This window comes from Tiliqua scincoides, chromosome 5 (genome assembly GCF_035046505.1).
Source record: "Tiliqua scincoides isolate rTilSci1 chromosome 5, rTilSci1.hap2, whole genome shotgun sequence".
NCBI lineage: Eukaryota > Metazoa > Chordata > Lepidosauria > Squamata > Scincidae > Tiliqua > Tiliqua scincoides.
The window spans coordinates 44,421,927-44,448,805 of record NC_089825.1 but is presented as its reverse complement, the minus strand read 5'-3'; the positions used below and the strand labels follow the sequence as shown (position 1 = coordinate 44,448,805).

The window sequence follows — 26,879 nt, the reverse complement described above, 5'->3', positions numbered from 1 at the left end:
TTCTAAATATATGTCCCAGCCCACCTACCATGAGATAAGGCACAGGACCATGTAGCTCATCCTCCCAGCAAAGCTGTAGCCAACATGGACCCAGTGGAGACCCCATCTAGCACACTGCTGCATCCCACCTAAGACTGGGGGACAGGCGGACTGGCTTTTTAATTGGGGACATAACAGCCACCAGTTAAAGCAAAGGTTCTTAATCTGTGGAGCCTGCACTCCTAGGTGGTGCATGAAGAGCACCCATGGGTGCTCCCAGAATTAATTTAAAATGTTGCCTTGATACACTTTTTTGACTAAACAGGAACAATTTTATTAAATTTTTGAATTTGGTTTGAATACGGCCCCGACTACTGATGGGACAAACAAAGGCCAGTAATATATTTTCTTACTGGTTTTCCATTGTTTTTTTTTTTTAATGCTTTTTAAATGTCCACTTTTTGCCACGTCTGTATAGATATAGATATATTCAGCATATTTCAAAGAAAAATATTATTATAATCATGTCAGTAAAATAGAGTAACATAAATTAAATTAAATATTTTATAAATAAAGTAAAAAATAAAACAAAAAATTAAGATAAAATTAAAAAATTAAAACAAATTAAGTTAATTAAATTTAATTAACTAATCAAAATAAATTTAAAAATAAAATTAAAAAATTAAAATAAATTTGAAAATTAAATAAAAATAAAATTAATTTATTAATAGAAATAAAAATAAAAAATTAAAATACATTTAAAAATTAAATGTAATTAAGAATTAAAAAAATATGTATAAATAAAATGCTACTAAAAGCCCCACTGCCTCAGCCCACTGCCCTCCCCCTTCCCCCGGGGGCAGGAGAGCCCAAGCCCAGAGCAGCGCCGTAGCCTCAGGACCATTATGACGGCGGGGACGTCACACCCTCGCCGCGCATGCGCGCGCGCTGCCACCCAGCCTAGAGCGCGCTGTCACCTCTGCCCGTCGCCGCCGCCCCTTTCGAGCCGCCTCAGAACTTTCCCGGGAGGAGGCGCGGAAAATCCCGCCCGCTCGCCCCACTTTTCCCTGAGCCGCCGCCTTCTCCAGCTTTACCCAGCAGCAAGTGCGGGCGGGCGCCGAAGTTTTCTGGCTCGCTCCCCGGCAAGGACAGCCAGGCGGGCACGCGCCGCGAACGGAGCAGAAAGGATGGCGGCCGCGATGAGACCCTCTTCCTCGCCCGCGCGCTCGCGAGCCGTCCGCGAACTCTGCCAGAACCCCACGGAGACCTTCCTGGAAGCCTCCCGCCTGCTGCTCACCTATGCGGATAATATCATCAGGTGAGGGTGGCGAGCGGGCGGGCCCGTCAAACGAACGGCGCCGAGGCTGGCGGCGACGGCTTGCGACTTGCCCGTTCGCGGAGGCCGTCGGGAAACGGCACGCCCTTTGATGGACGCAAAAACTTTTGGATCACAGTTTTGAGGCGCGCTTCCAATGGACGCGGCCGGGCAGGTATTGCTGAGGGTGGTTTGCTTATGCGAGGGAGGGAGCTCCGCTTACGTGAGCGGTGGCAGCTCAGAAGAGCGGCTGGCAGCCTCCCCCTGCGTGTTGCACGCCCTACTGCAGTGGTCTCTTGTTTGTCCCATTCATTCACTCATTCATTCAGGGACGTGTGGTGGGGGAGGAGGCAGGTGAGACAGAGCCTCCCCACCAGAGTCCATCAGAAAGCACTATTGCCATGCAGAGTGCTCATGCCTCCTCATGCGAGGAGGGAGACAGTTCAGAGCCTGTGGGTTGTGGGTGCTTGGGTGCCTCACACTGTGGTGGTGCTTTACAAGGACTCTGTGCGTGGATTATGGATGTTTGGGCACTGCACATGGTGGCTGCACTATTTGAAGGACTCTGCGCATGGGTTGTGGTTGCTTGGGTGCCTCACACTGCAGCAGGACTCTGGTGGGGAGGCTCTGCCTCACCTGCCTCCCCACCCAACCACATGTCCCTGAATTCCATCACCACAATAGTTTTAAACAGAACAGCCACAGCTTGATTATACTATGGATTTTTAGTGTTATAATTTGTAGTTGTTTTTTTAATTAGTGGTTTTTGTATTCAGTGTTTGTTGTATGGTGTTTGATATTTGTGAGCCACCTTGGGCTCCTGTTGTAGGGAAAGACAGAATCTATTAAATAAACGAACACACACACACACCCCTTATCACTGCTCAACTCTGACAGGTCATTTTCCTACAGCAGTGTTTCTCAACCAGTGGGGTCTGGGTACCACCAGTGGTACTTGAGGTGACAGGTGGTACTTGCGGGACCCCCTGAAAACCTGCCAGTGAGACCAGGAATGTGACATAACAATCAGCAGTAGGCAAGGCTATATCCTGTGTTTGTGTTTGGGTGGGAGGGCCATGAGCACTACCTTCACTTCAGAGACCAGGTCAACCAGGCAGGCCAAGCTAGGCTCCCAGTTGAACTTTGGCCTCTGTGGCCAAGGTTTGTTGGGTGGCTAGACTTGGGCTCCCACCCAGACTTGGAGCTGAGATCTACCTACCATTCCATCTCTGTCCTCTGCCATTCCATCTCTGTCCTCTGGAGCCACCTCTTGCAGGTGGGTAGACCCCGGCTCCTGGTTGAACTTGGGCCTCCGTGACTGAAGTTTGCTGGCGGTTAGACCTGGGCTCCCACCTAGACTTGGAGCCCAGAAATATCCACTGGGTATACAGGCTCCCATTCTGACTGCACTCTGGAATGGCCTCTTCCAGGTGGGTAGAGCTGGGCTCCCACCCTGACTTGGAGCCCAGATCTACTTACTGGTAGACCTGGGCTCCCATTCTGACTGCCCTCTGGAGCCACCTCTTCCAAGTGGGTAGACATGGGCTCCCACCTCTGCTTGGGCTGCTTCCCATCCTAGTGGACGTTCTTCCCTGCTATCACAACAGAAAAGCTAACAATTCACGTTGGGACTCATCTTGCATGACAGCAGTCACTCCATATGCAAAACAGAATTCAGGATTCAGAGTGGTATTGATGATGATAAGACCCCTGAGCATAAACTGAGTGTATGTCATTTTCCACTAAATAAGCATGTTTTGAGGGAGGCAGGGCGAATCAGGCATTGTGACTGCCTGGTGATGTTGGAGGCCTAGTATCACCCTGTTAAGAAGTTAAGCACCCATGCTGAGGCGTTTGTAAGTATTGGAACAGAGGATAAAATAAAATCTTTGCAAATATCTCTGTGGGATGTGTTAGAGAGACACTCAAGAAAACAGTCTGGAATGCTTCCTGCTGTGATAGGATGCATTCCAGATATGCATGATGAATAGGACTACAAAAGATTGGGATAATGTGATGAACCATCTGAAGTCTGAATAATCTATTATCTAGAATCCATTTGGGACAAAAGACAGTTTGTGGTCTTTTGTTTGTGGTTTGTGGTGGGGAGAAACAACCCCTGATACCGAAGAAGAAGAACAAGAAGAAGAAAACAAACAGTGCAATGATGAATGTTACTTGGATGTAAATTTCTCTGGGTTCAATGGGGTTTACTCTCCAATTAGTGTGTTTAGGATTGCAGCATTAATAAATTAATGTATAAAGTTAACTCTTGAAAGTGTCCTTTCTCTGCATGCTTTTCAGTCAGTGTTACTTCACAATATGACAGGTGATGCTTGGCCCCAGTGCTATGGTGACTGTCCTACCTGGCCCAAACCTACTGAAAGTGGAGGTGGTTGAGGGCAGTGATGCATCAGTGTGCAAGAAGTAGCTCTGCTGCTGCCTAGCCTTTTGAAAGAAGCACAGTTTGAGGAAGAAAGGTGCAGACTGAAGCACCAGCTGTGGGATAAGCTGCTCACACCAGTGTACAGCTCTGTCTTTAGTTGCAATGATGGTACCTACAGAAGTGAAATTCGTTAAAGGTCATACTTGGAAAAGGGATACTTGCACAACAAAGGTTGTCATGCCTTAGTCTTGAGCCTGTTTGAGAAAGTAAATAGCTTGTTGTACAGAATATCTGATTGGGCAGTAAAATATGAATAGTAGCGGCCAATTGCACAGGAACATTGTGAGGGTGAACAGTACGTGCTTGTAAAGCTCCTTGCAAATTTAATATGTCACAAGTGATAAACAGTAGTATCTGAAGTTGTGGGTACCAAAAAAAGCATCTTGAAATAAATTATGTCTCCAGTGGCACATTAGAGGGAGCAACCTGCTGCCTGATGACAACGGTGGCAATAGCATGGTGATTATGAAGAGCTGAAGCTGCCATCTTCCTCTACCTCCTTCAAGCTCCATTGAAAAGGCAGAAAGAAGGGGGATGACAAAGAGGAAAAAGTGGAGATTGGAGCAGCTCTAAGCCACTGGCCTCCTCCCTTGGCTTTCTCCTTTCCTTCCCCATTCTCTTTGTTTTTTTTTCAAATGGCAGAGAGCAAAGAGATGGATGGCAGCAGAAAAAGGCAGTAAGCAGGGCTGGTGAGGCAAGAGGAGGCAATTATGGAGGCAAAATTTGACCCTAAACCTTAACTGTTGTGGTCAAGGTATTTGAAGGACTGCCTTTCACCCATATAAACTGGGTCATCCCCTAAGAGGCCTTCTTTGTGTGCCCTCTGTCCAAGGGGGCAGCAGTGACAGAAAGAGCCTTCTCAGTGGCGATTCCCCAAATGTGAAATTCCTTCCCGGGTGAATTACAATCAGCTCTTTCCTTGTACACTTTCCAGTGAGGCTTGAAAACTTTGTTAAAACTTCAAATAGCTTTTGCTGGTGGGTAGGATGGGTGGGGAGTTTCTGATAATTAAGGATGTTGGGGGACCTGCTGGACTTTTTATTTGACCTGGTACCTGCTATTTGTTTGATATTTTAATCTGCAGTTTTTGACCATACCAACTTTTAAGTACAGATTGAGTACCTCTTATCTGGAATTCTGAAATATGGAACTTTTTTGAGCGGCAACATGACTTTGGTTTTTACTTTTTTGCCTAAAGAAATAAAATTACAAATTGTGTTTCATGCACAAACCTTGTTCCAAGCACAAAATTATTAAAAATATTGTATAAAATTAGCTTCAGGCTATGTGTATAAGGGGCATATGAAGCATAAATGAATTTTGTGTTTAGACTTGGGCCCCATCCCCAGGATCTCTCATTATGTGTATACAAGTATTCCAAAATATGGAAAAATCTAGTCCCAAGCACTTTGGATAAGGGATGCCCAACCTGTATTGTTTTTATGTGTGTATGTTATGTTTTTATTGTGTTATGTTTTTAACCCTCTTGTAAACCTCCTGGTGCACCAAGCTCTTAGGCTGTGGAAGGGCAGTACTGTACATAAATCTTCTAAATAAATGAACAAAATTTGGGAAGAGAGTCATCCAAGAGGAGGAGAGATGAAACCAGACCCTACTCCCCTACACCAGTGCGGCTTGGGGTCAGGCTTAAGCTGCAGTCCTATCCATACTTACTTGGGAGTAAGCCCTATTGACTATAATGGGACTTATTTTTGAATAGACATGCATAGGCTTGAGCTCTTAGTGATGTGGCTGCAACAAGTCTTATCTTCTTATGTTCTTGAAATGTAAGTGCTGTGTTCCTAGGGTTTTTTTTTTAAACTGCTAAAATATCTTTGTTTAAACAAATTACTTACATAAGTGTCTGTATTCCTTTACTCTTATTAGGCACCCAAGCGAAGAAAAATATCGGTCTATTCGGATTGGAAATCAAACGTTTTCCACAAGATTGTTACCTGTCAGAGGAGCTGTCGAGTGTTTGTTTGAAATGGGATTTGAAGAGGTCAGTATGTTCAAGGAGACTTTCTTCCGACTTGTCAGTCCAGTTTGCATCTGCCATTTATATTTCCCGCATGTTTGTTTACTTATTTATTTAATTATATCCTGCCTTTCTCTTTGAAGGGCACCACCAAGGTGGCTCACAACAATGTCTAAAAGCATATAAATTATAAAATGCATAAAAATATACATTAAAATACAACATTAAGGACCAAACTCCGCTCCCCCCCCCCCCAAAGCTAGGTGCCATAGAAATGGCACTTGCTGGCACTATTCCACAAAGAAAGCTGATTGAAAATCCTCTGGAAGCATGGTCCAGAGGTGTGGTGCAACAACAGAGAATGGGATTCTACAGTCTCTCAGCTTGGAAGGGCTTTAAAAGCTGCACCTGCCAAAATTCCCTCTTCTATGCAGCGGTTAAAGGTACTCAGTGGTTATAAGTACTCTGTCCTCCATTGTATCTGGTCACTCTGAACTTACCTCATGCTGTTTGACGGAGAATAAAAATGGCCAGTCCTGTTAACATTGAGTTGAGTTTCTTGAGGAAAGGGCAGAATAATTTTTTCCAGAAATTATAACAACCTTGTTCATTCCTCAAGAGGCTAGAAGGCATGAAAACATTTAGGGCGCAATCCTAACCCACTTTCCAGTACTGACATAAGGGCAATGCAGCTCTGCAGTAAGGAAACAAACATTCCCTTACCTTGAGGAGGCCTCTGTGAGTGCCCCACAAACTGCAGAATGCAGCACATGTTCCATTGGGTTAGGATTTGGGCCTTAGGCTGCAATTCTATCCACATTTAGCTGGGACTAAGCCCCATTGACTTTAATGGGACTTAATTCTGAGTTGGTGTGCATGGGCTTGTGCTGTTAGTTTGCACAAAGCCAGGGGAAGTGGTAATAGAGACTGGTATTTACATCTTAATACAGAAAGTTTGACTTTTGTAACTATAATTTCAGGGGGAAACTCATCTTGTTTTTCCTAAGGAGGCATCGATTGATCAGCTATCTAGAATTCGAGACTTAATTGCTGGGGAAAGAAGCAGTCGATTAAATGTATCACAACAGACTGAAAGGTCAGCATGCTCTCAAAAGGTAGTAAACACGGAATCAGTTGCACCTCAGCCACCCAGAGTTGTGGAATCAAGCGTTGACCCTGCTGCTTCGTCTACTGTCATGGTAACTGCTTCAGAACTCTGTTAACATTGATCAAGCGATAATAGTGGAAATCAAAGAACTGAAATTTGAATTCGTGTTGTAACTCTTGGGAACATTTCTTCCCCGTATTAATGTGAAATATGGAAGTTGTATCGGCATGCAATCTTCAAACTGAATATGTGTACAGTTGGCCCTTGTTATCTATGGTGGATCCATTCCTGGACCCCCTGAGTATACTGAAACTACAGATACACTAATCCATGGGACTGGGCCTCAGAGGATCTTCAGATGCAACTGGAAGTACCTACTGATCATGTTCGGAGGTGTTCTGAGGCTCAAAGAGGCAACCTCCCAGAGGTGGTGTGGAGCCTCCCAGAGGTGTCAGAAACACAAAACCAGAAGTGTGCACGACCTCTCCAGGCCTTGGAAAGCCTTGTGGACATGACCAGAAGGTGTTCCAAGTCACAACCAGGAGGTCAGTGGGTCCCTCCAGCGTGGGTTTGGAACCCATGCTGAGTCAAATTGGTAGATTCCAAACCTGCGCATAAAAAGGGCCCACCTGTATCTGCAATTCTCCACTGCAGAATGTGGATGCCAGATCTACATGTTTACCTAGCACAAGAGCTGGGACTTCCCGTGCAGAAGCTTTCTCCTATGAAACCATGTGGCACTTTTAAACTTGAGGAAGCGTTGTGTAACTTCACTTATTATAGCGATGCTTGGGCTAAAACTATTCTCAGAAGAGTATGTGGTACATATTGAGTGAAACAATTGGTCTGTCTAGATAAGTGTTGCCTACATTGACTAGAAATAGCTGTCCAGGATTTCAGATGGGTCTTTCCCAGCCCTAGATTCAGGGACTTGGATCCTGATCCAGGGACCTTCTGTATTTAGAGTATGCAGTCAACCACTGAGCTACAATGTTAACCTCAAATGATGCCCATTGCATCAATATAAGCATCTTTTTTCTGTACCATTTAGGCGAATGACTGAAGTTTTATCCGATTGCTTGAAAATATTTATGACAATTCACACATTGTTTTTCCTCATTCTAGTCCACTGAAACAGTTTTCTTGAAGACGCTTCAATCCAACTTTCAGCATGTTATGATATATGAGAACCCCACTTTACAAAAGAAAGCATTGGCTTGTATCCCAATCCAAGAATTGAAAAAGAATGCTCAGGAAAAACTCACCAAAGCAAGAGAAGTGGACAAAGGTAATATTTTAAAAAAAAATTTTAAAGGTTGAAGGTATTAAAGAGAGCAATCCTCCTTTCGGCATGTAACTGCTTGAAAAATTGCAAAGCACGTGCACATTTGAGGTTTGTCTTCAAGGATAGCCTTTTACAATTAAAATGAAGATTTTAAAAATTAAATTTTTGTGCAGCCTTGCAATTAAAGTTTAAAAAATTGACTGCCCACTAAAAATTTTGTTAGTGGTGGAGGAGCTTGTTTCTTTTTGTGTTTTTTGCCATGCTTTTTGTTTTTTTTTTGCCATGCCACGTGGCAGCGGCAGCAGTGACACCTTGGCCAAGAATTGTAAACTCTCCCCCCACCCAGTAGGGGACAAACTACTGCTAATTTCAAAGAGATTGGCAATACATGCACTGATCACCCTCCCTTGCCCTCTCAGGTAACCTCCCTTGGCAGCTTTTATTAGCCAGACAAGGGTCTAATGTACATGTGGACATGCACCAAGGATCTTGTTCACACCCTTATGCAAGCAAGGTTGAAAAACATTCAATCAAAATTGGACAAGCAAATGCCTAAGGTACTTCATTAGAAACGGTTGATGTGGTATCCAGATTGTGGCAATTGCAAGTGCTGTTATATGCAAAATGCTTAGCAAATTGGTCACCTCTGAAGACCAAGAGAATGGCGCAAATGGAACTTCCTAGGAGTTGGAGTTCCAGAGCCTGGGCACCACTATGGAAAAGGTCCTGTGCCATTTGGTTGTTAGTCTCCAGAAGATCTTAACGAGTGAGTAGATTCATACAGGGGCATGATTAATCGCTTTAGAAAAATGTAAGTGCTGCAAATTCTATAACAGATTTGATGTAAAATATTACATGATTTGCCATTATTATTTCAGAGTAACTCTTGAATATTTGGAAATTGGTTCCACTTTAATTCTATATTGTTTACACACACACACACACACACACACACACACACACACACACAGATCCACTTAATTAGATGTCTGAAAGTTCTGTCTTAATTGTAATGTTCTGATTTTTCAGCTGTCGTTCTGAATGAACAGGATTTTCTGTTGCTGGAGCTTCTGAACTGGTTTAAATGTGATTTTTTCCAATGGGTAAATAACTTGCAATGCAGCAAGTGTGAAGGCGAGACGGAATCTAAAGATAATCTGTCGCCTAGCGATGATGATCTGAGATGGGATGCGAGCAGAGTTGAAAATCACTTCTGTAACCAGTGCCAATTTAGCAACAGGTTTCCAAGGTAAGTATAGGATGTAGGTGGTTTAGCAGTTTGGTCTGTGTTTGATATTGTGTGCTAAGTATATTATTAGGGAGTGACATTTTCACTTACATCTTGATTACCTAAGTCAGGGGTGTCCAAAGTTTTTGGCAGGAGGGCCACATCGTCTCTCTGACACTGTGTCGGGGGCCGGGGGGGGAAGAATTAATTTACATTTAAAATTTGAATAAATTTACATAACTTTACATAAATGAATATATTAAACATGAACTTATATGAATGAATGAAGGTCTTGCAATAGCTCAAGGCCTATAAAAGGCCTTGCACAAAGCAAGGCTGGCCTTTCCTTTGCTGCCTCTGTTGCCTCACAGACGTGAAAAAGCAAGCAGTGGAGGGAGCCCTCATCCCACAGCTCATGCGAGAGGTCAAACAGTCACCCTCACTCTGAGAGCAGTTGCGTCGGGCCAGTGTGGGCTCCAACAAATCTCTGGAGGGCCAAAGTCTCATTGGAGACTGGGGTCTCCCTGAGGGCCACATTGAGAGGCCTCGAGGGCCGCAAGTGGCCCCAGGGCCGGGGTTTGGGCACCCCTGACCTAAGTTATCAAGAGAAGCGCTAGTAGAGTTGCATCATGTAATTAGATTTCCTGCTCCCTTGTCCCAAGTGTAGCCCTCTGCATCTTCCAAAAATCTGTTTGTTATGGTCAGGGAACTCTCTAGGTGTGGGCCGAAACATGAGAACCTGTAGTGGGAAAGGAGAATTGGCAGAAATTAGGGAAGGAACCACCTTGTGTTAGCAGAAATACTTTTCTGGAATCCCCTGCATGAGAACAAATGTGCTTTTTGAGCAGTAGCACACTGTACAATTATATAAGTAGCCAAGATATAATTGAGCCTGGATTATGGTTTACTATCAGGTGGCATAGACTGATTTGTCTACTTTCTGAACTGTTCTGTTGGGGTAGTTTGCCTAATACATCTGAGCTGGCCCCTTCACCATGCAGTTAGGCTCTCCCTACCCAAGTTTAAGGTATCCTTAAGCCTGAATTTAGATCATGAGCGAGAAGTTCGGATGAACTGCCATTACATGTGATTACATGAACTGCAAAGATATGTTAGCAAGGGTTCCAAGTGTTCAGGCAAATCCCTGAACGTGGTGAAAGAACTGGCTTGGAGGCATTGTCTGAACTGGCCCATTGTTCCTTCTGATCACTGGCAGTCTGCATGTTCAGAGGCAGTATTCTCATTAAGATTTATATTTCAGGCTTTCAGACATGTTCTGAGGCTGAGCTCTAGCATTAAGAATAATGCAAACTACCAGTACTGGTTCGCTTAGCTGTACTTGCAGCAGAAGTCAAAAGATAGGTCTTTCTTTGTTAGCATGACATTTATCAGAGACGTTTAGCTTGAAAGCAGGGGCTAGATCATGGAAGGAGCCTCTATATACCGTTTTGTTATTTTGTAAAAATGTCAAAGTTTAGGCAGGTATAAACACTTGCAACAATGGTTCCCTAGCAACAATTACAACTCCCCCCCCCCCTTTAAACCTGTTTGCGCAGGTACAATAATCCGGAGAAACTTCTGGAAACTAGACGTGGACGTTGTGGTGAATGGGCCAACTGCTTTACCCTCTGCTGCAGAGCTGTAGGTTTTGAGGCAAGATACATTTGGGATGCAACAGGTATAATGGTTTCAGAACCACTTATATTAATGCTATAGCTGCAGTCTCTATTGCATGTCCTTTGAAATAGTGTTGATGGGGTCCCAGTTCATTTAAGTATGAACTCTGCTAAGGGTGCTCTTAAATGGTCTATAATAGATAGCCATCTAGGTAAAATATTAGCTCTATTTGGGCATTAAATCTTGAGCAGATATGGGAGCTTGCATTAATTGGGAATCCAACCCTCCACACGTTCAGGGACAGTATGTGAGGTGGTGGGGCAGACATGCAAACATTCACTTCTTATCATAAGTTGGGCAGCCATCTGGGCAGCAGTCATCCATACCAGCACACAGTGCTAACACAACCATGGTGCTTTAGGATAGCTTTAATGGTCCTCATAATGGCTAGAGTGAAAGGAAAATGGGCATGTGGGATTTGATGGGTATTTGATGGATTTTGGTGATTAAATGAACTTGCAATGTACCATAATCTACATTTTAAAGTGATAATCTAAAAATGATATCCTGGTTCTTTGGATGAATAAGCAGAGGGAAGGGATAAATAGTGGATGTGGGTTGGAAGGATTTGCTTGCAAGTGGAATGTGCTTTAAAATGGAAAGTCACCTTGAGATGTAACATAGAGAAGGGTGTACTGTACATTTAAATAAACACGTACAATTATGTTTTGGATTTCAAAGCATTTGGCTTCCTAAAGTAGAAGGACTTCCTAGCCAAAATCTGTATCTCTTTGGCTTTCTCTCCCCCCCCCCCCCCGCAACAGATCATGTATGGACTGAAGTATACTCTTCATCCCAGCAGAGATGGCTTCACTGTGACCCATGTGAAAATGTCTGTGATAAACCCCTTCTCTATGAGATTGGATGGGGGAAAAAGCTCTCTTACATTATTGGATTCTCCAAAGATGAGGTAGGAGGAGCAGTGTTCATTGAAACAAAGACAAAAGTAACTTAGAAGGAGTTGTGCGTTTGAAAACTAGTTGGTTGGATATTATTTTAAAGCATTTGCTAGAGTCATGGTGGGAAAGAGAATTCCTTTGACTTGAACACTTCAAATGTTCTTGTGTTTGAGACCGAGGGTGCAATCCAAACTTACTGCTCTGCCAGCGCAGCCGCCACTCCCCTGGCTTAGTGTAGGCAGCACTGGTGGAAAGGCCTGCTCCATCCCACTGGTGCTGCATTCAGAGCCAGGGCCACCAGTGCAGAGGGGTAAGGCGTCAAGCGGTGCAGGGGGGGCAGCAGGAAGGCGTTCCTGAGACAGAGAGGATGTAATGTAGAGGGCGGAATGGGGGGACAGATCAGGCCCAGGAGGGGTACAGGAATGGCAGAGGTATCCTGTTCTCCCTCCCAGGCCTTATGGCAGTGTTATTCAAACTTTGAGGCTCTTTAGGGCGGCACCAGGAACTCAAAGGGGAGGTGCGGGATGTCCTCTCACAGCGATATAGTCACACCCCGGGCAGAATACGAGCCAGTCTTCTGCCCATCATCTGCGAGTTGCCCAGCTGCAAGAGTGGCTGCTGCCGCCCCACCCTCTTCCAAGCATGCTCGGCTTGCAGTCCTTAACCCTCACTGATCCTTGTCTGGTTGGTTCCTTGTTCCCAGCCTGGGTTCACTTCTCATCAAAGTGAAATCTCTATTTTCAACCCCCTCCCTCTTCCACTCCCCCCTTTTGATCTCCAAACCTTTCTGCTTTCCTCCCCCTCCCCAAATAAAACACTTCCTATTTTACCAGTCATCAGGACTCTAAAAGTTGCTTCCATGCAGTTGGCAAAGGGGGAGCGGAGAGACAAGCACACACTTTACTTGGCCAGGAGCAGAAAAAGGGTACTGTTTTTAAAGTGATTTATTAATCTTGTTTAACTGAAGAGGAAAGGCTGTATTTTTAAAGTGATGAATCTTGCTATATGAAGGGAATACTTATCAGCCATTGATGAAGTGATTGCCAGCCCAATCCTATCCACACTTTCCTGGGAGTAAGCCCCATTGATTCTAATGGGACTTACTTCTGAGTAGACATGTATAGGCTTGAGCTGTGCATCTCCTAGTATAGGAGACAAATCAGCTTCCTAACCAAACCCTTATCAGCTCTGATATATTTTCATGGTCTATTTTTGTTTTCCCCACCAGCTGCAGGAAAAATTTAATTTCATTAAATTAATAAAGGGTTCAGTCCTATCCAAGGAGAATGGGAGAAATGACTTGTTGGATTGGGGTCCACAGGGGTGTGTGTGTGTAATGTTGGTCAGACTGGTTGTTCACAAAGTTCATTTGATGAAATAATTCTATTGGTATGCTTACAAAGTTTTAAAAAATGAGTCCTCCTGGACTAGACAAAATCTACCTACTCCAGCATCCTGTCTCCAACAGTGATCAGCAGCTGATCATTTATAAAGCATGTATATTGCTGTGTATTAATAATATATTTTTAAGATCTGCATTTAATTAATGATATGATTAATATAATTAATATTAAGATAGTTAATATATATTTAATATTTAATATTACAATAAATATAATTTTATAATATTATATTTAATACATTTAAAATAGTTAATATTTCTGGCCACTTCCTGTTTAATGATGTCACTTCCAGCCCTCAGGAACATGATGGGGAGTCATGGCCAACGGCCACGGGGGTCAAGGGAGCCACTGGCCGGAAAAGTTTGAGTACCACTGCCTTATGGCATTACATCAGGCTTCCTGGATTTGCACCAGCTAAATAGCTGGTGCAGATCTGAGGACCCCCATTGGGCAGACTGGGGCTTTATTCAGCATAAGGCTGAAATATCCCCTGACCCTGAGTAGACCTCCATCCTCCTAACCTGCATTGGATATAGTGCAGGCCATGCAGCCTAGCTGCGCCAGCACAGGTTAGGATTGGACTGTCAAGCTGCTGTATGTACCACAGCTGGTATTAATGTGTTTTCCTTTCGTAATTCTTCAGGTTATTGATGTCACCTGGCGATACTCCTGTAAACATGAAGAAGTGCTCACTAGAAGGACAAAGGTCAAAGAAGCTCTGCTACATGAAACAATCAATAACCTTAACAAAATGGTAGGTCGTTTTGTCTTGGCTGATTTGTTAAAATGACACAAACAAGAACTGGAAACAAGCAATCCTTGAATCAGGGATTGTGGAATTAATATGTTGCCATCAGCTGACACAGATAGAGACAATCTTCTTTGTAAATATAGCTGGTGCAGTATTTGATTTTTTTTCTGCTTGCAAAATAACAGCCCAGTCCTATGCCCCTGGGCCACTGTGAGGAACAGCGGTACCGAAATGACCACAGCTGTATCCTGCGGGGCTGGGGCAGCCGCTGGTAGCCTTCTTAGGGTAAGGGAACAAATGTTCTCTTACCCCATGTTGGGTCCTGGCAACCCCAATGGGTCTCCTTGGAACTGTGCCAACTCTAGAGCTAGCACAGAACCAAGGAGGCCCATGTAGGGCTCCACTGCTTGGGAGAGGGCATAGGATTTGGTAGCAGACTTTGCTGTCATCTCAGCCCTCATCCCAGGCCCATTCATTCCTTCGATCTGACCTCTCCCCCACCCAGTTCTGCCCCCTCCCCGCCTTCCCCCACCCTAGAAAGCCTCTCCACTGGCTGGCTGGAGTACTCACTTCCAGCCACTCCACAAGGTTGCCTTCTCGGCGCAGACCTCAGCAGCGGTGCTGCATCTTCTCCACTGGTGCAGGAGTGCCTAATGGCACTTCTGCGATGGCAGTTGCCAGGGTAGCCCACCAGCCACCGGTGCTGACCCAGTTCAGGATTGGGCTCTTAGACTATTTTAAAAAATGCAACATTGCATCTTGGCCATACATTGCACCTTGGCTTTATAATATGCGTGGCCAGCCATACACATAATAGCAAGAGTTGTCAGCCACATTGCGTGTTCTGTTGAATGGAAGGATAGAATAAAAACTCCCAAATAAATAAAATAGATAAATCAAACGGACAACAAAATTAGTTTAACAGCCCAATCCTAAGGGCATGCTATGCTAGCGGAACATATTTCATGCTTTCTGGCTGTCGTAAATGCAACTTAGCCAAGGAGCGCAACCTGGCTGCCACTGGAAGCTGTGAACAGCTGGGTCTGTGTACAGCTGCATTCAAACTAGCACTTGGGCAGTGGTTCAAGTACAAGGGGTTATTGCTGTCCCCTCATCTGCACTGCCATCTTCTGAGTCATCATCCTTCAAAGTTGCTCCTGAAGTTTGGGGGATCCTTGGGCATGGCTTTGGATGTGGACATGTGCAGGGGGCAAAGGAATTCCAAAACTATGCAGAGCCATCTTCCATAAGCTGCATGTCCTAGGGTGTTCCTGAGGGTTGCCCAATCATCAGAAGCAGCTTTCAGAGGCTCAGGGAATGGGAAGAGGGGGTTTGGGGAGGATCCTGTGTATGAACAAAGTTTGCTCAGTTTGCTTAAATAACTGTGAATCCAAAATTTTACAAGTTAGTTATTAATTCAGGTTGAGCATAGTGTAAACATGTTTCCATTCAACTTCCCCTTTGCCTTATATCCAAACTGTGTATTAATGTGTCTAACTGTGTGTCGATCCAGGTTAAGACAAACTAACATTTAAAGAGCTCTTTAAACAGTTATTTGTTTTATTCCATTTTCTACAGAATGACAGTAGAGAATGGACATGACGCTAATCGTACTTTTTAATCCTGCTTTTTGCAATTGCAGAGACAGCAGTCTTTGACCGAAGGAAGAAAATGGGAGCTCTTGGAGAGGCTCATAGTGGAGCTGGTTGAATTCATTTCTCCTAAAACTCCTAAGCCAGGAGAACTTGGTGGAAGGATATCTGGATCTTTGGCTTGGAGAATAGCCAGAGGTGAAATTGATTTAAAGGTATTTAATACATTTGGTGATTATTTTAGAATTCTTAGTTTGTGCTCCAGTTATCCATGGTCTAATCCTCTCATGATCTGCTGTCAAAGGCCCTGTTGCATCAGCACAAAAGCCATGCCACCATTATGCGCTTCAAAGCTGCCAGCACAAGTGGCTGGAGGCAGAAGGGGCAATTCTGTGGGGGATCTGGGTGGGGATTGGACTGGACCAGGGGCTTGTCAAGGGTGTGGATCTTGGCAGAAGTGGCATCGCCGATATCCTATGCTCTCAGCCCAGGCCCAGCGTGCCTCTTGGGACCTACTCAGATTTACACCAGCAAAACAGCTGGTTTAGGTCTGAGTAGGCCCATTGGGGACCAGGGAACAGCACAGCACGCAAATATAAAAGTCCTTTATTTCCTTCTCTGCCACTGCCTGGTCTCTGGCTGGGCCATAGCATGCAGCGTAGGGCTGTATCAGTGTTGCTGCATGCTTTTGGCTGTCCCAGGGTAAGATTGGGCCATCAGTCATACATAAATCCCACAGAATTAAATTACGAGTAACTTGTTCAATTGATTTTAACATATTGGTAATAAAGTTTCATAAACAAGACGTTCTAATACCAAAACAGCTAACCAATTGATCATGAAACAAAAACATATTCAGACAACTTGTGACTATATATAGTAGTTATTGTATCAGACCATTTGATAGAAAATGTCCCAATTACTGTCCACTACACATGAATCAAAATAATTTTGTTTCATTTGGAAGTAACCAAAGCAATAGTTGCTTGTAGGTGGTACAGTCTCTTTGTGTTAACTGACCAAAAGAAATCTGATTTTTGTTGGGCTGACCAATGTTTACAGTCTTTTACTAATTGATTTGAAAACCTATTTCATGCATTTTCAGTTATAACATGATGGAACATGTAGTGAGGAATAGCTTCAACTGTTCTTTCTTCACAGATTATATAAGTTAAAACGTATATTTCTATGTACCTCATATAGACTTTACTGATAGGTTGTATCAGTCAATATCAACACTAATTAAGTATTTAACGAAAACGTAACAAAGTTTTGGGTTCGATTAACTAGAGCAAAGAAGTTATTTTTATCCCGACTGGACAAGAGAAGGCCTCTAAACTTCTCCATCTCAGATACAATATAGTGGAAGACTGTTACAAGCGGATATCCAATAATGATGAAAAGCTTAATGGCTGGGAGAAGGGTGTATGGAAGGTGGAATCTCTACGGCGAAAGGTTGAAACAGACTGGAAAATGGTAAGTAGCAGAGATGTGCCAAACACACAGCGCCAAGTTGAATTCCGAGTTTCCACCCCGCTTTACTTGAGTTGCCTTCAAGTCTTAATGGGTGGCTGCCACAACTCATTCAGAGTTGTTTTTTGAGTCATTTTGACTCATGTCCAAGTCTTTTTGAAGCAGCAAAAAAAAAGGAAAAAAAGAAAAGGCAAGGAAGCACACATGTGCAAAACAGAATTACAAGCAGACACAAAAGCGTGTTTTGACTTGAGTCTATTCAAGTCTTTTCATTTTTAGGTAAAACCCCCAAGTCAGTGTCTGAGTTTTTGACATGCATGACTCAAGTCACCATGAATTATGAAAAACACATGTTTTGATGACTCAAGTCAAATCCATGAGTCACAAGTCTCCATACCTGGTAAGTGGCATCCCAGGGAAGTTACTCTAGAACACCTTTCCGTTATGAATGTAAGCATTCTATGAAACCTCAAGTTGAAAAGTTTGTGCATCAGTACTTCTCTGGATGTTTACATATTCCGCTTGGGTTGGCAAATATTAATGTCCAACTTCAGATAAGATTGCCAGCTAAGTGAGAAGCTGGCTGTGAAGGCACTTGCCCTTTCAGAATAGGACAGTGGAGTTGGTTGCTGATAACAAATATCTGTTCCGATATTAAACCTTACGCCTGACATTTCCCATTCAGAGGTGGACTTAATACAAGAACAGCCTATAATAAAAATGCTACCTTTCCAAAGAATTAATTTTTTTGTGCACCGAAGGGGCTTTATATTATATCTTTTCTCTCTGCTGCACCACAGTAGGTAGAATTTCCTTGGCCTAAATGTTACTTCCCCATCTGCAAAAACTCAAAGCATGTCAGTCACCTTGTATTAATAAAGCCCATTTCCATTTGTAAAAAAACTAAAATAACAATTGAACACGAACTTCAAGCCTCAGTGAAGGAGATCACAGATTATAATGTGGGGAAAGAGCATTTCCAGCAGTCAGCATAAACAGTGAAAAGGCAACTAATCTCGATGTCCCAATCCAGCATTGGTTCCTGTGAATGCAGTACCCCTTAAATACTGCATCCAGTTCCATGGCGTACATGTGCAGATCTCCATGCTGGATCAGGTCCATGTAGGTAGCTCATGACAGATGAACTGAATTTGAGGTGAAGGGCTGAATCCAGCCCATCTTCCTCGTTCCCCCTGCCAAAAAGAGTGGGCTGGCATGTGGTTTATGTAAATTATGTTTGGTTGATGAGCAGTTGTTGACTTGCATGAGTGCAGCGCATTAAGGTATAACTGCATCTCAGGATCCAGGCCAGAGTGATTTATATTTGCAGCATTATTCCTCATTCATTACACAGATGTAGGGCTTTGTAAAACTAATTTTTTGCAGAAAATGCTGATGCAGAACAAGATCTTTAATCTGACCCATTTAACATTTCAGCAAACCAATTTCACTTTAAAACTGGAAGTAGATACAAGAATTATGTAAACCATAACTATATATAGAAGTACTTAATGAATAATTTATTGAGCTGTTATGACTGACTATTAGACATGTAGCCTGATCCTATGAGTGTTTACTGAGAAATAAGTGCTTTGATCCTTAGGCTGCAATTCGAAGCACACTTGCTATGTAGTAAGGGCACAGTTCTTTACTTTAAAAAATACCTGGTTTTAATAGCATAGAAACAGGTGTAAGCCCTCTTCTGCTGGTGGAAATCAGGGTATGCTAGCCCCATTGCCAGAATACTGAAAGAATGCTAAATTGGCATATCTACACCACAGCTCTAACTTCAGCTTGCAGAAGCCCAAAATGTGGGGCAGAGATGTGAGCATGCTGAGAGAAAGATGAGGGGAAATTTTCTTACACCAAACCTTGAACCATCTTACCTGGCAGAATCTCTCCAGGATTTCAGACAACAGCCTTTCTCAACCCTACCTGTAAATGCTGCCAGAGATTGAACCAGAGACTTATTGTTCGCATGCAGACAAAGTGCTACCACTGACTTATGGCCACTCAAGTTGTGACCATTTGTACCTGATGTTTGCTGGTCCACAGGCTAGCATTCCATTGGGTTCCTGGAGCATAATGTTGGCTAGGCCATGCTGGATGTGTGATGACCAGTTCCCCTGCTGCATTTCTTTGCTGTTGTGGCTGAGTGATGGATTCTGTAAACTGGGCCGTATAGGTTGGAGACCTGGCTGGTACTCCGTTTTTGCTTCTCCTATGGGTATTGCTGGCCAATCATGCAAAGGATGAATTTAGCCTTGGTTTTACCATTCCCCCCAGCTGAGCTTGAATCTGGCTTATCTGCTCCCTGTCTTGGGTCTCTGTGCTTCTAGCATTCTCGTCAGTGTAGTCAAGGATTCCTTTGTTTCTGTTTTGTTTCTTCTGTTCCCCCTCAGTAGCAAGGTGATTTCCCAGTACATGACTATTGTTCCCTCATGGGGACTTGACCCCTTGGCTTGGGGAGACCAATGTATTTGTGTCCTATGCCTGCATCCTCTAAGGGAACTATCTTTCTTTCCTTTGTGTCCTATGCTCAAGAGTGGTTCTTAGCAGTGTGTGTCTGTGGTAGGAGAGGATTCACCACTCTTCAGGGCCCTACCAGCTGTCTATTGTTAGTCTCATGTTATGTACTGCCTCATGCAGTAGAAAGTACTGTAGCATCCTTGTGTTAGGTGGGGTAAGTGTGATGTGTCGACTATTTAGTCGGTGTGTCCCCCATCACTGTACGTGGATTGGCACTTTCCATGCCTGAGCTATGTGGGAGTGTCATCAGCAGGCCATCCATGACTGGTGAGTTCTGGCAATGTTGCCATGGATGCTGGGAGAGTAGTTGATGAGAGTAGTTGATGGGTTGTAGGTCTCTGGAATTTGAGTTCTTCCTCTCCCTTTTGAGCTGTACTGGTATCGGATCCTGATTACATTAGGCCAACATAGCCAGGATGGTAACCAGCGTATAGGATTGCCCAGCCCATCTCATTGAACAGGGTGGAAAGTATTTCTCACTAAACACACTTACGATTTCATTTTTAGGCTGCAATCAGGAACACAGATGCCTTTGATCTGATTGAATTCAATAGGATATGCAATCTGATCCTGTGCATATTTACTCAGAAGCAAAACAATTTAAATGGAATAGGACTTGCTCCCTAATAGTAAATGTAAGATAGCAGTCTGACAGCCCAATCCTATGCATGTCCTCTCAAAAGTAAGTTCCATTGTGGTCAATGAGACTTACTCCCAGGAAAGTATGGATAGGATGAGAAAGGAAAAATGTCCCTTTTAAAAACAGCCTCACAGACCATTGTAATGGGGGAGAACTGGCAGCAGTTAGACAATCAGTCATCTCTCTCAAGGCACCTAAAAAGCCTTCACTCCTAGGCACTTCACTCACTTCCCTTCCCCCTGGACCACATGAAAATGCAAAGCAGAAGTGATTATCACCTCTGCTTTGCATTATCTTTGCTTTCTTTCCCAAGTTTCCAATGAAGTGAAGGGGAGGGGTCACTTGCCTCAAAGTGAAGCTTTTAATTGCCTGGAGAGAGATTGATTGATTATCAGCTTGCTGCCACTCTTGTGCATTACAAAGATAAGCAAGGCTGTTTTTAAATCACTGAGCAAGGGGACATTGTTTTTTAAATGGATTTCCTTTAACATGATTTTTGGCATCCATAGGGATTCTAGGAATGGAAACCTTGTGGATACCAAGGTTCAACCTGTACATGTACAAGATGTAATGCTCTTGATTTGATTCAGTATTGCTTATGCACATTTTCTTTCTAAATAGGTTTATTTAGCACGAAAAGAAGGGTCGTATTCTGGTTATATCTGCTGGAAGTTTGAGTGTGGCTCAGTTGGTCTAAAAATAGAAAACATTTCAGTCAGAACGAGCAGTCAGACATTTCAGAGCGGGAGAGTAAGATGGATGCTGCGCTCTGGAGGCAAAGCCGTCAATGTAAATGAAGGCAAGTGTGAAACTTTTTACTGTTTTGGACGTGCAGCTGTAAACAAAACAAGAACATTAGGATTTAATTATTATCCATATTTTTAATATCCACAATTATAATTTATATATATCATTGTTAATGTCTGAGTAGCTTATTCATCCTCACAATGGATCTGCAAGGTGGGTCATTATTTTCATTTTAGAAAACTGAGATGGAAGGACAATAGCAAATCTAGCATAATTAGCAAGTCAGTGGCTGAATTTGTACTTTTTGTATGTTTTCCCAATTTAGGCTGCAATCCTATGCACTCTAACTAGGAGTAAGTCCTGCTGAAGTCAGTGGAACTTACTTTGGAGTAGGTATGCCTAGGATTGTACAGTAACTCCGAGTTTTATGGGTTAAAGGGAGAATGTATGCAAATCTGAGGATCAAACTATATATTGTGAGAAATACATAACATGACCCAGTGTGTATTCCTTTAAAATAAAAAAGGGTTGGGTGGGGTGTCCAAAATGGGAAGAAACCATTATGGGTGTAGGGAAGCTTTAGCACTTTGCCTCATCTGTGGTTCTGATCCTGACAGCACACACCCCCCCCCCCATGTTCTTATTGGAGAAAAGCCTTTTCATTAACTTTCCGGAGGTCAATTGGCTTTCAGGAAGGATGTGGGAATGGCAGCAGAGGCTGCTGCTACACCCTATCCCCCCCCCCTTGCCTTGAAGCCTACACAGGTCTCCTCAGTTCTGCATTAACAATTGAGCTGGTACAGATTCAAATAAACCTATAGGGGCTGCCGGGGCCCAACCCAGGGTAAGGGAACCTACGTTTCCTTACTTCAAGGAGACCTCCAGCTGCCTCCCTGGCCATGTGGGATACAGCAGCAGCCATTTCAGTACCTCTATCCCATGGAGGAGCAGACTGGTTATGCTTGGGGTGTCAGGATTTTTTATTTATTTATTTAAAAAAAATAGTGCCAGGGAACAGGAGGCGCCCAAAATAGGGCAATATTGTAATGATAAGTTGAGGCTGTGAAGAATGACAGTAATATCTGGGACATTAAAAAACCAATCCCCCCAAGTTTCTCTAGTCATGTCTTGCAGACCCCACCAGAATGTGCAGACCCCTACCCCACAGCCCAACAAGTGCAGTAGTGTATTGGCCTGGTGGTTTTTCTGGAGTGCTGACAAAGCTCTGTTCTGGTTTCAAGCAGCTAGACTGGTAATTAGTAAGGCATAAAAAAATGAACTTAGTCAAGAGCAAAATACAGAGATGGGGGGGGGTGCTTGGGATAGAAAACAAGCAGTCCTAAGATAAAAAATTGAAACATCCAAAATAATAAAACTAACACATCTTGTTAGACATCCCTAGCTACTACTTGCTTGAGGTATATTCTTCAAGTAGGTGGTCTTTCACCTTCTATTAAAGGGAGGTCAGTTAGATTCCTAATAAGGAGGGTGGGGCGACTATACCCAGTGCTCACCCTGGAAGCTGAAGCAAAGAGCATCCAGAGCATCTTCAGGCTCTGATTTAAATAATCAGATAGGTGCAGACCATCCTGTCTGATTGGTGGATTCAAATCCCAAACTGAGCCCACCAAACTGCCTTCTGACCTGTCAGGTGCCATAGTGTATGTGGGGGAAGAGCAGTAAGTATTGGAGGTGCTGCAATGTACCTTGTAAATGGCCCCTCACACTAGCTGTTGGAACCATTCTGGGCAGTGACAGCAACCTGCAGGTGCTCACTGAACCAGGCAGCATCTCCCACGCATTGCTCTCACTTCCCAAAATGGCTCTGACGGCAAGCGGGAGAGGCTGCTTACACAGCACATTATGATGCCTGCAGTAATTACCCACCCCTACCCCCGTAGCTACAGGTCAGGTGAACTCAGATGCCCAGTGGACTGACATGCCAATCCCAGCACAAGATTGGCTTTTGATTATTGTCCTGCTGCTATCCAGACAGCAAGGCTGAGAATCCACAAAAAGATCTGGCAGAGGCTGACCATGTGGCCGTCTAAGGTCAGCTAGTGACATACAGGCTGATAGAATCTGTTGAAGGTTTCAGTCTGGGGAAAAAGGGGGGACCTAAATCTCCTACCATTGCAGGAGCTTTTCTACTTTGCTTCCACTGTGGCCTGATCCTGATCATCCCCCTCCCCATACCATTTTAAAAAGAAAAAGTGTTTACTGAAAGCCACTGAAACCTGGTCTGCCCTTCCCCCACCCAGTTACATCCCTCCCCGCACCTGTTCTGCCCTCTGCCCACCTCTCTGCTGCCCAGCTGTTCACTTACCCCAATCAGTGGCTGTAGTTCCAGCGGTGACAGAGGCCTGCTGGCAGAGGCCTCTCTACTGATGGCACTGGCCTCTGTGTGGTCCCAAAATGCTTTACAGCTGGAGCCAGCTCTAATCGGAGCCGTGTTATATGTTGTTTGTAATGTGCAGTTTGGCCTTTAACTCCCTTTATTTTGGGGTGTGTGTGTGTTACATTTAAATGCCAGTGCAGTCAGTCTAATTTACTTTTCATTCAAGCTAAACTACTAGGATCTGAGCCAGTTTACTCCCATTGATTACAAACTGAACTTAGATAATGTCTATTGTTGTATTTCATATTTGTATCATCTGCCATTTGAGCTCATGTTGCTTATGCTGTATTTGAATGTGTTCATTTGCTTTTCTCATAAGAAGGGGCTCAATTCAGCAGGGCAATTCCCTGCTTCCCATCCATCCCTCTCATGACATTGGCTGAGCATCATGTATGATTGCAGCTGGAACTGCAGCTGTTGAACAAATGAATGAGTTTCCTGCACTTTTCTCAGATAGCTCATGCACATGAAAAACAACTTTAGTCTTTAGAATTGTCTTTGCCCCCTCTTTCTCACCCCTGGTGAATGTTGTAGCACAGCAACTGCCCATAATGATGTGTAGGCCTTATTTGATTTTCATAATTCTTAGTCTTCCCCTTTAAATTTGTATGATTACACAATAATACAGCATGGTTCTCTTTTAAACGTGCATGTTTTGCCATTCCTAAACTATTTAGGAGACTGTGGGGGTCATGGAGACTGTGGGGGTTCATCTAACCCGTCTTCGGTTTGGAACCATTTTTGGCACAGCAATACTACACATATATCGTCCCAGATGTTTATAATGCAGATCTGGTGTATGTTACATGTATGCCTGTAACTTGGAGAAAATTCCAGAGAAGGCCTTAAATCCAAATACTCAATAAGCTTGTGGCTTGATCTGCAAATTAGTACAAACATCTCAATTCCAATTTGACTTCAGTGTGTCTAGGATTTTACCTAAAATAGCTAGGTATTCTATCTTACACTATATGATTTGTAAATAAATTCTGATGCAAGGGCCCAAACGACCAGCGGTCACCCATCAATGACACAAATGATGCTGCTTGTGGGATGTGGCAAACCACCTCAGGATGCCTTTAACCCCAAGTCTGCTGCCACTGCCTTCCTCCAGCCCCCTGCAGGTAGAACCACTCTAATCTGCTTCCTGATTGCTTTTAGTGAGTGCAAAATGGATCAAGAGGAATCAATCCATCCCACTCTTTCCACTTCTTCCTTGCATAAATAAAGCAGAAAGAGCAGTCCTTGAATGTTGCACACTTCTTGTTTTATTTAAAGGGACCATCTGAGAAAGGAGTGAAGAAAGGGGATAAGGAAGAAGATTGCCTCCTTCTATATAGTTTTTTGGTGGAAGTTTGCATGGTGGCAACAACCCACTTCCCTACCCCCTTATCAGTATGTCCTGGCTCTTCTGTTTTATTTAAAGGAATAAAGGAAGTGGATTGCTGTCTTCCTGGTTTTTGTTTTTTTGGCAGCCAGTGCTTTTGCCTCCACCATGCTTGAAGGTAATGGGGTGATGAAGAGATGCAGGGGGAGTGTTTTGCCAAATTCCCTTCCCAAATCTGGCCTAGTAAACCTATTCCTTCTTTAAGCTAATTAATTCTTCTTTTCACTCAAAGTAGCCCCAATTCTGCAGAAAGCACTGCTGGGTACTGCCCCCCCCCAGGGTGACTCGCATGCTCAACCTGCAAAGTCCTTTTTCCCTCCCTCTCCCACCAGCAGCTTCTCTGGCCACTGCAGCAACACCTTGGTTCTCAGCAGCTCCTGAGCACGGCAACCACACACTAGTCTCCAGCAGTCTCTGTACCCACAGTCTCTGTTCCATCCATCCACTTTCCTCTAAGCACTTTCCTCTTAGTCTCTCCAAGCTCTTTCCTTCTACACCACACACTCTCTCTTCTTCAGGTGCTGATTTTATCCTTGAAGACCTTGTTGCCTCTAATGACTGCAACTGTGAAGCACACCCACTGCTAAAAGTTTTAACCCCGTGCTTCCCAGACCTGTGAGAGCAAGGGGCCTCTTTGGACGCCACACAACACCCTATCTCCTTGAGAGAGCTTGTGCATTTCCATTACAGGGGGCAGTGAATGCTGCTCTCTCTGGGATAATGCAGAGGGTCTGATTGCCCACTTGAGGGAAAAGTGCTTGCATGAGTTTCATTCTTGACCAATCAGACTGACTCCCAGGGGCATTCTGCGTTATCATAAAGGGCCTTGGAAGCAGGGTGACCAGACACAGTGGAGGACGGATTGCCTATATCTTTAATCATTGTATAGAAGAGGGAATTTTGGCAGATGCAGCTTTTAAAGCCCTTCCTTATTGTGCTGACCTGACAAAATTCCCTCTTCTATACAATGATTAAAGGTATAGGCACTCTGTCCTCTATTGTATCTGGTTACCCTGCCTGGGAGCAAGTCATGGGAGGCAAAAGCTCCTCTTCTTCCAATCTCCAAGGGTGGGAAAGGTAGAAATTGCCTCTACTAGGTTGTCCACTTGGTAAACACAGGGATGGAAGAGCTGCATTGGGAGAGAAAAGGGAGGAGAGAGCACACTGAGCCACAGGGGTTTTCCAAATATGCATACGCACGCATGCTGTAGAACAATATTTCTCAAACTGTGGGTCGGGGTCCACGAGGTGATGAGCCAATTTCAGGTGGGTCCCCATTCATTTCAATATTTTATTTTTAATATATTAGATTTGATGCTACCATGGCATGTGATTGCATTGGGGAAATATTATAGATCTGTACTTTTAACAGGCTACTTTGTATATGCTTTTAACACTGATAGACAATGGAACTTACTTCCGGGTAAGTTTGGGTAGGATTCAGCCTAGGATTGTTAAAATTTTTCCTGCTTGATGATGTCACTTTTGGTTATGATGTCACTTCTGGTGGGTCCTGACAGATTCTCATTCCAAAAAGTAGGCCCCGGTGCTAAAAGTTTGAGAACCACTCAAACTGTAGTAGGGCCCACATTGTTGCCTTGCCACAGGGTTGGCCCTGGTGGTTAATATTCTCTAGTTAGATTTTACATACACATATATGTTTTTAGTACACATTGTTTTTAACAGGATTCATTTTGTTTTTTCCCTTTCTCTAGACAAAAGCCTTCACGCTTATCCTGATATTTCCAATGTAACAGATGTTATTTTGGAGGCTGAACTAAGTGGAGGAGATGGTGATATTGCGTGGCAACACACACAACTATTTAGGCAAAGTTTAAATGAGACTGAAGATTGTTTTGAGATCATTATAAAATTCAGTGATCTTTGAATATCTAAGCAGAGAATACATCAGTATCAAGCAAGGACTTCTGGTGCAAAATATTTTTTAAAAGCCTATGAACTCTGTTGGAAGGTCTTGCCACTCTTTCACATGACTTGTGAAAAGCATATTTCTCTTAATGTGAAACATAAAGAAATGTTGGAA

The 26,879-nt window shown here is 43.7% G+C and overlaps 2 protein-coding genes across 5 annotated transcripts in view; one reads left to right on the top strand and one right to left on the bottom strand.

The window, feature by feature from the left end:
- OXSM (3-oxoacyl-ACP synthase, mitochondrial) overlaps positions 1-1,374 on the bottom strand; it is a 12,529-nt gene extending 11,155 nt beyond the window's left edge. For 2 of the 4 annotated variants that reach the window (XR_010794522.1, XM_066627953.1), the window contains exon 1: positions 1,277-1,374. The gene's annotated coding sequence lies outside the window, so the exon portion shown is untranslated. The other 2 variants (XM_066627954.1, XM_066627955.1) reach the window with 2 other exon arrangements.
- Positions 939-26,879, top strand: NGLY1 (N-glycanase 1). Its single transcript, XM_066627952.1, has 12 exons — positions 939-1,297; positions 5,628-5,742; positions 6,699-6,917; positions 7,952-8,114; positions 9,141-9,360; positions 10,896-11,017; positions 11,781-11,926; positions 13,962-14,072; positions 15,712-15,876; positions 16,952-17,137; positions 20,925-21,102; positions 26,551-26,879. The coding sequence occupies exons 1-12, from the start codon at positions 1,167-1,169 to the stop codon at positions 26,721-26,723; spliced, it is 1,929 nt and encodes a 642-aa protein (XP_066484049.1). The 5' UTR covers positions 939-1,166; the 3' UTR covers positions 26,724-26,879.

Bases quoted from the DNA above. Each gene is read 5' to 3' on its own strand.
- NGLY1 (XM_066627952.1), top strand. From the start codon at position 1,167: ATGGCGGCCGCGATGAGACCCTCTTCCTCGCCCGCGCGCTCGCGAGCC. The intron at 5,743-6,698 runs GTCAGTATGTTC...CTATAATTTCAG, and splicing joins TTGAAATGGGATTTGAAGAG to GGGGAAACTCATCTTGTTTT. The intron at 14,073-15,711 runs GTAGGTCGTTTT...TTGCAATTGCAG, and splicing joins TCAATAACCTTAACAAAATG to AGACAGCAGTCTTTGACCGA.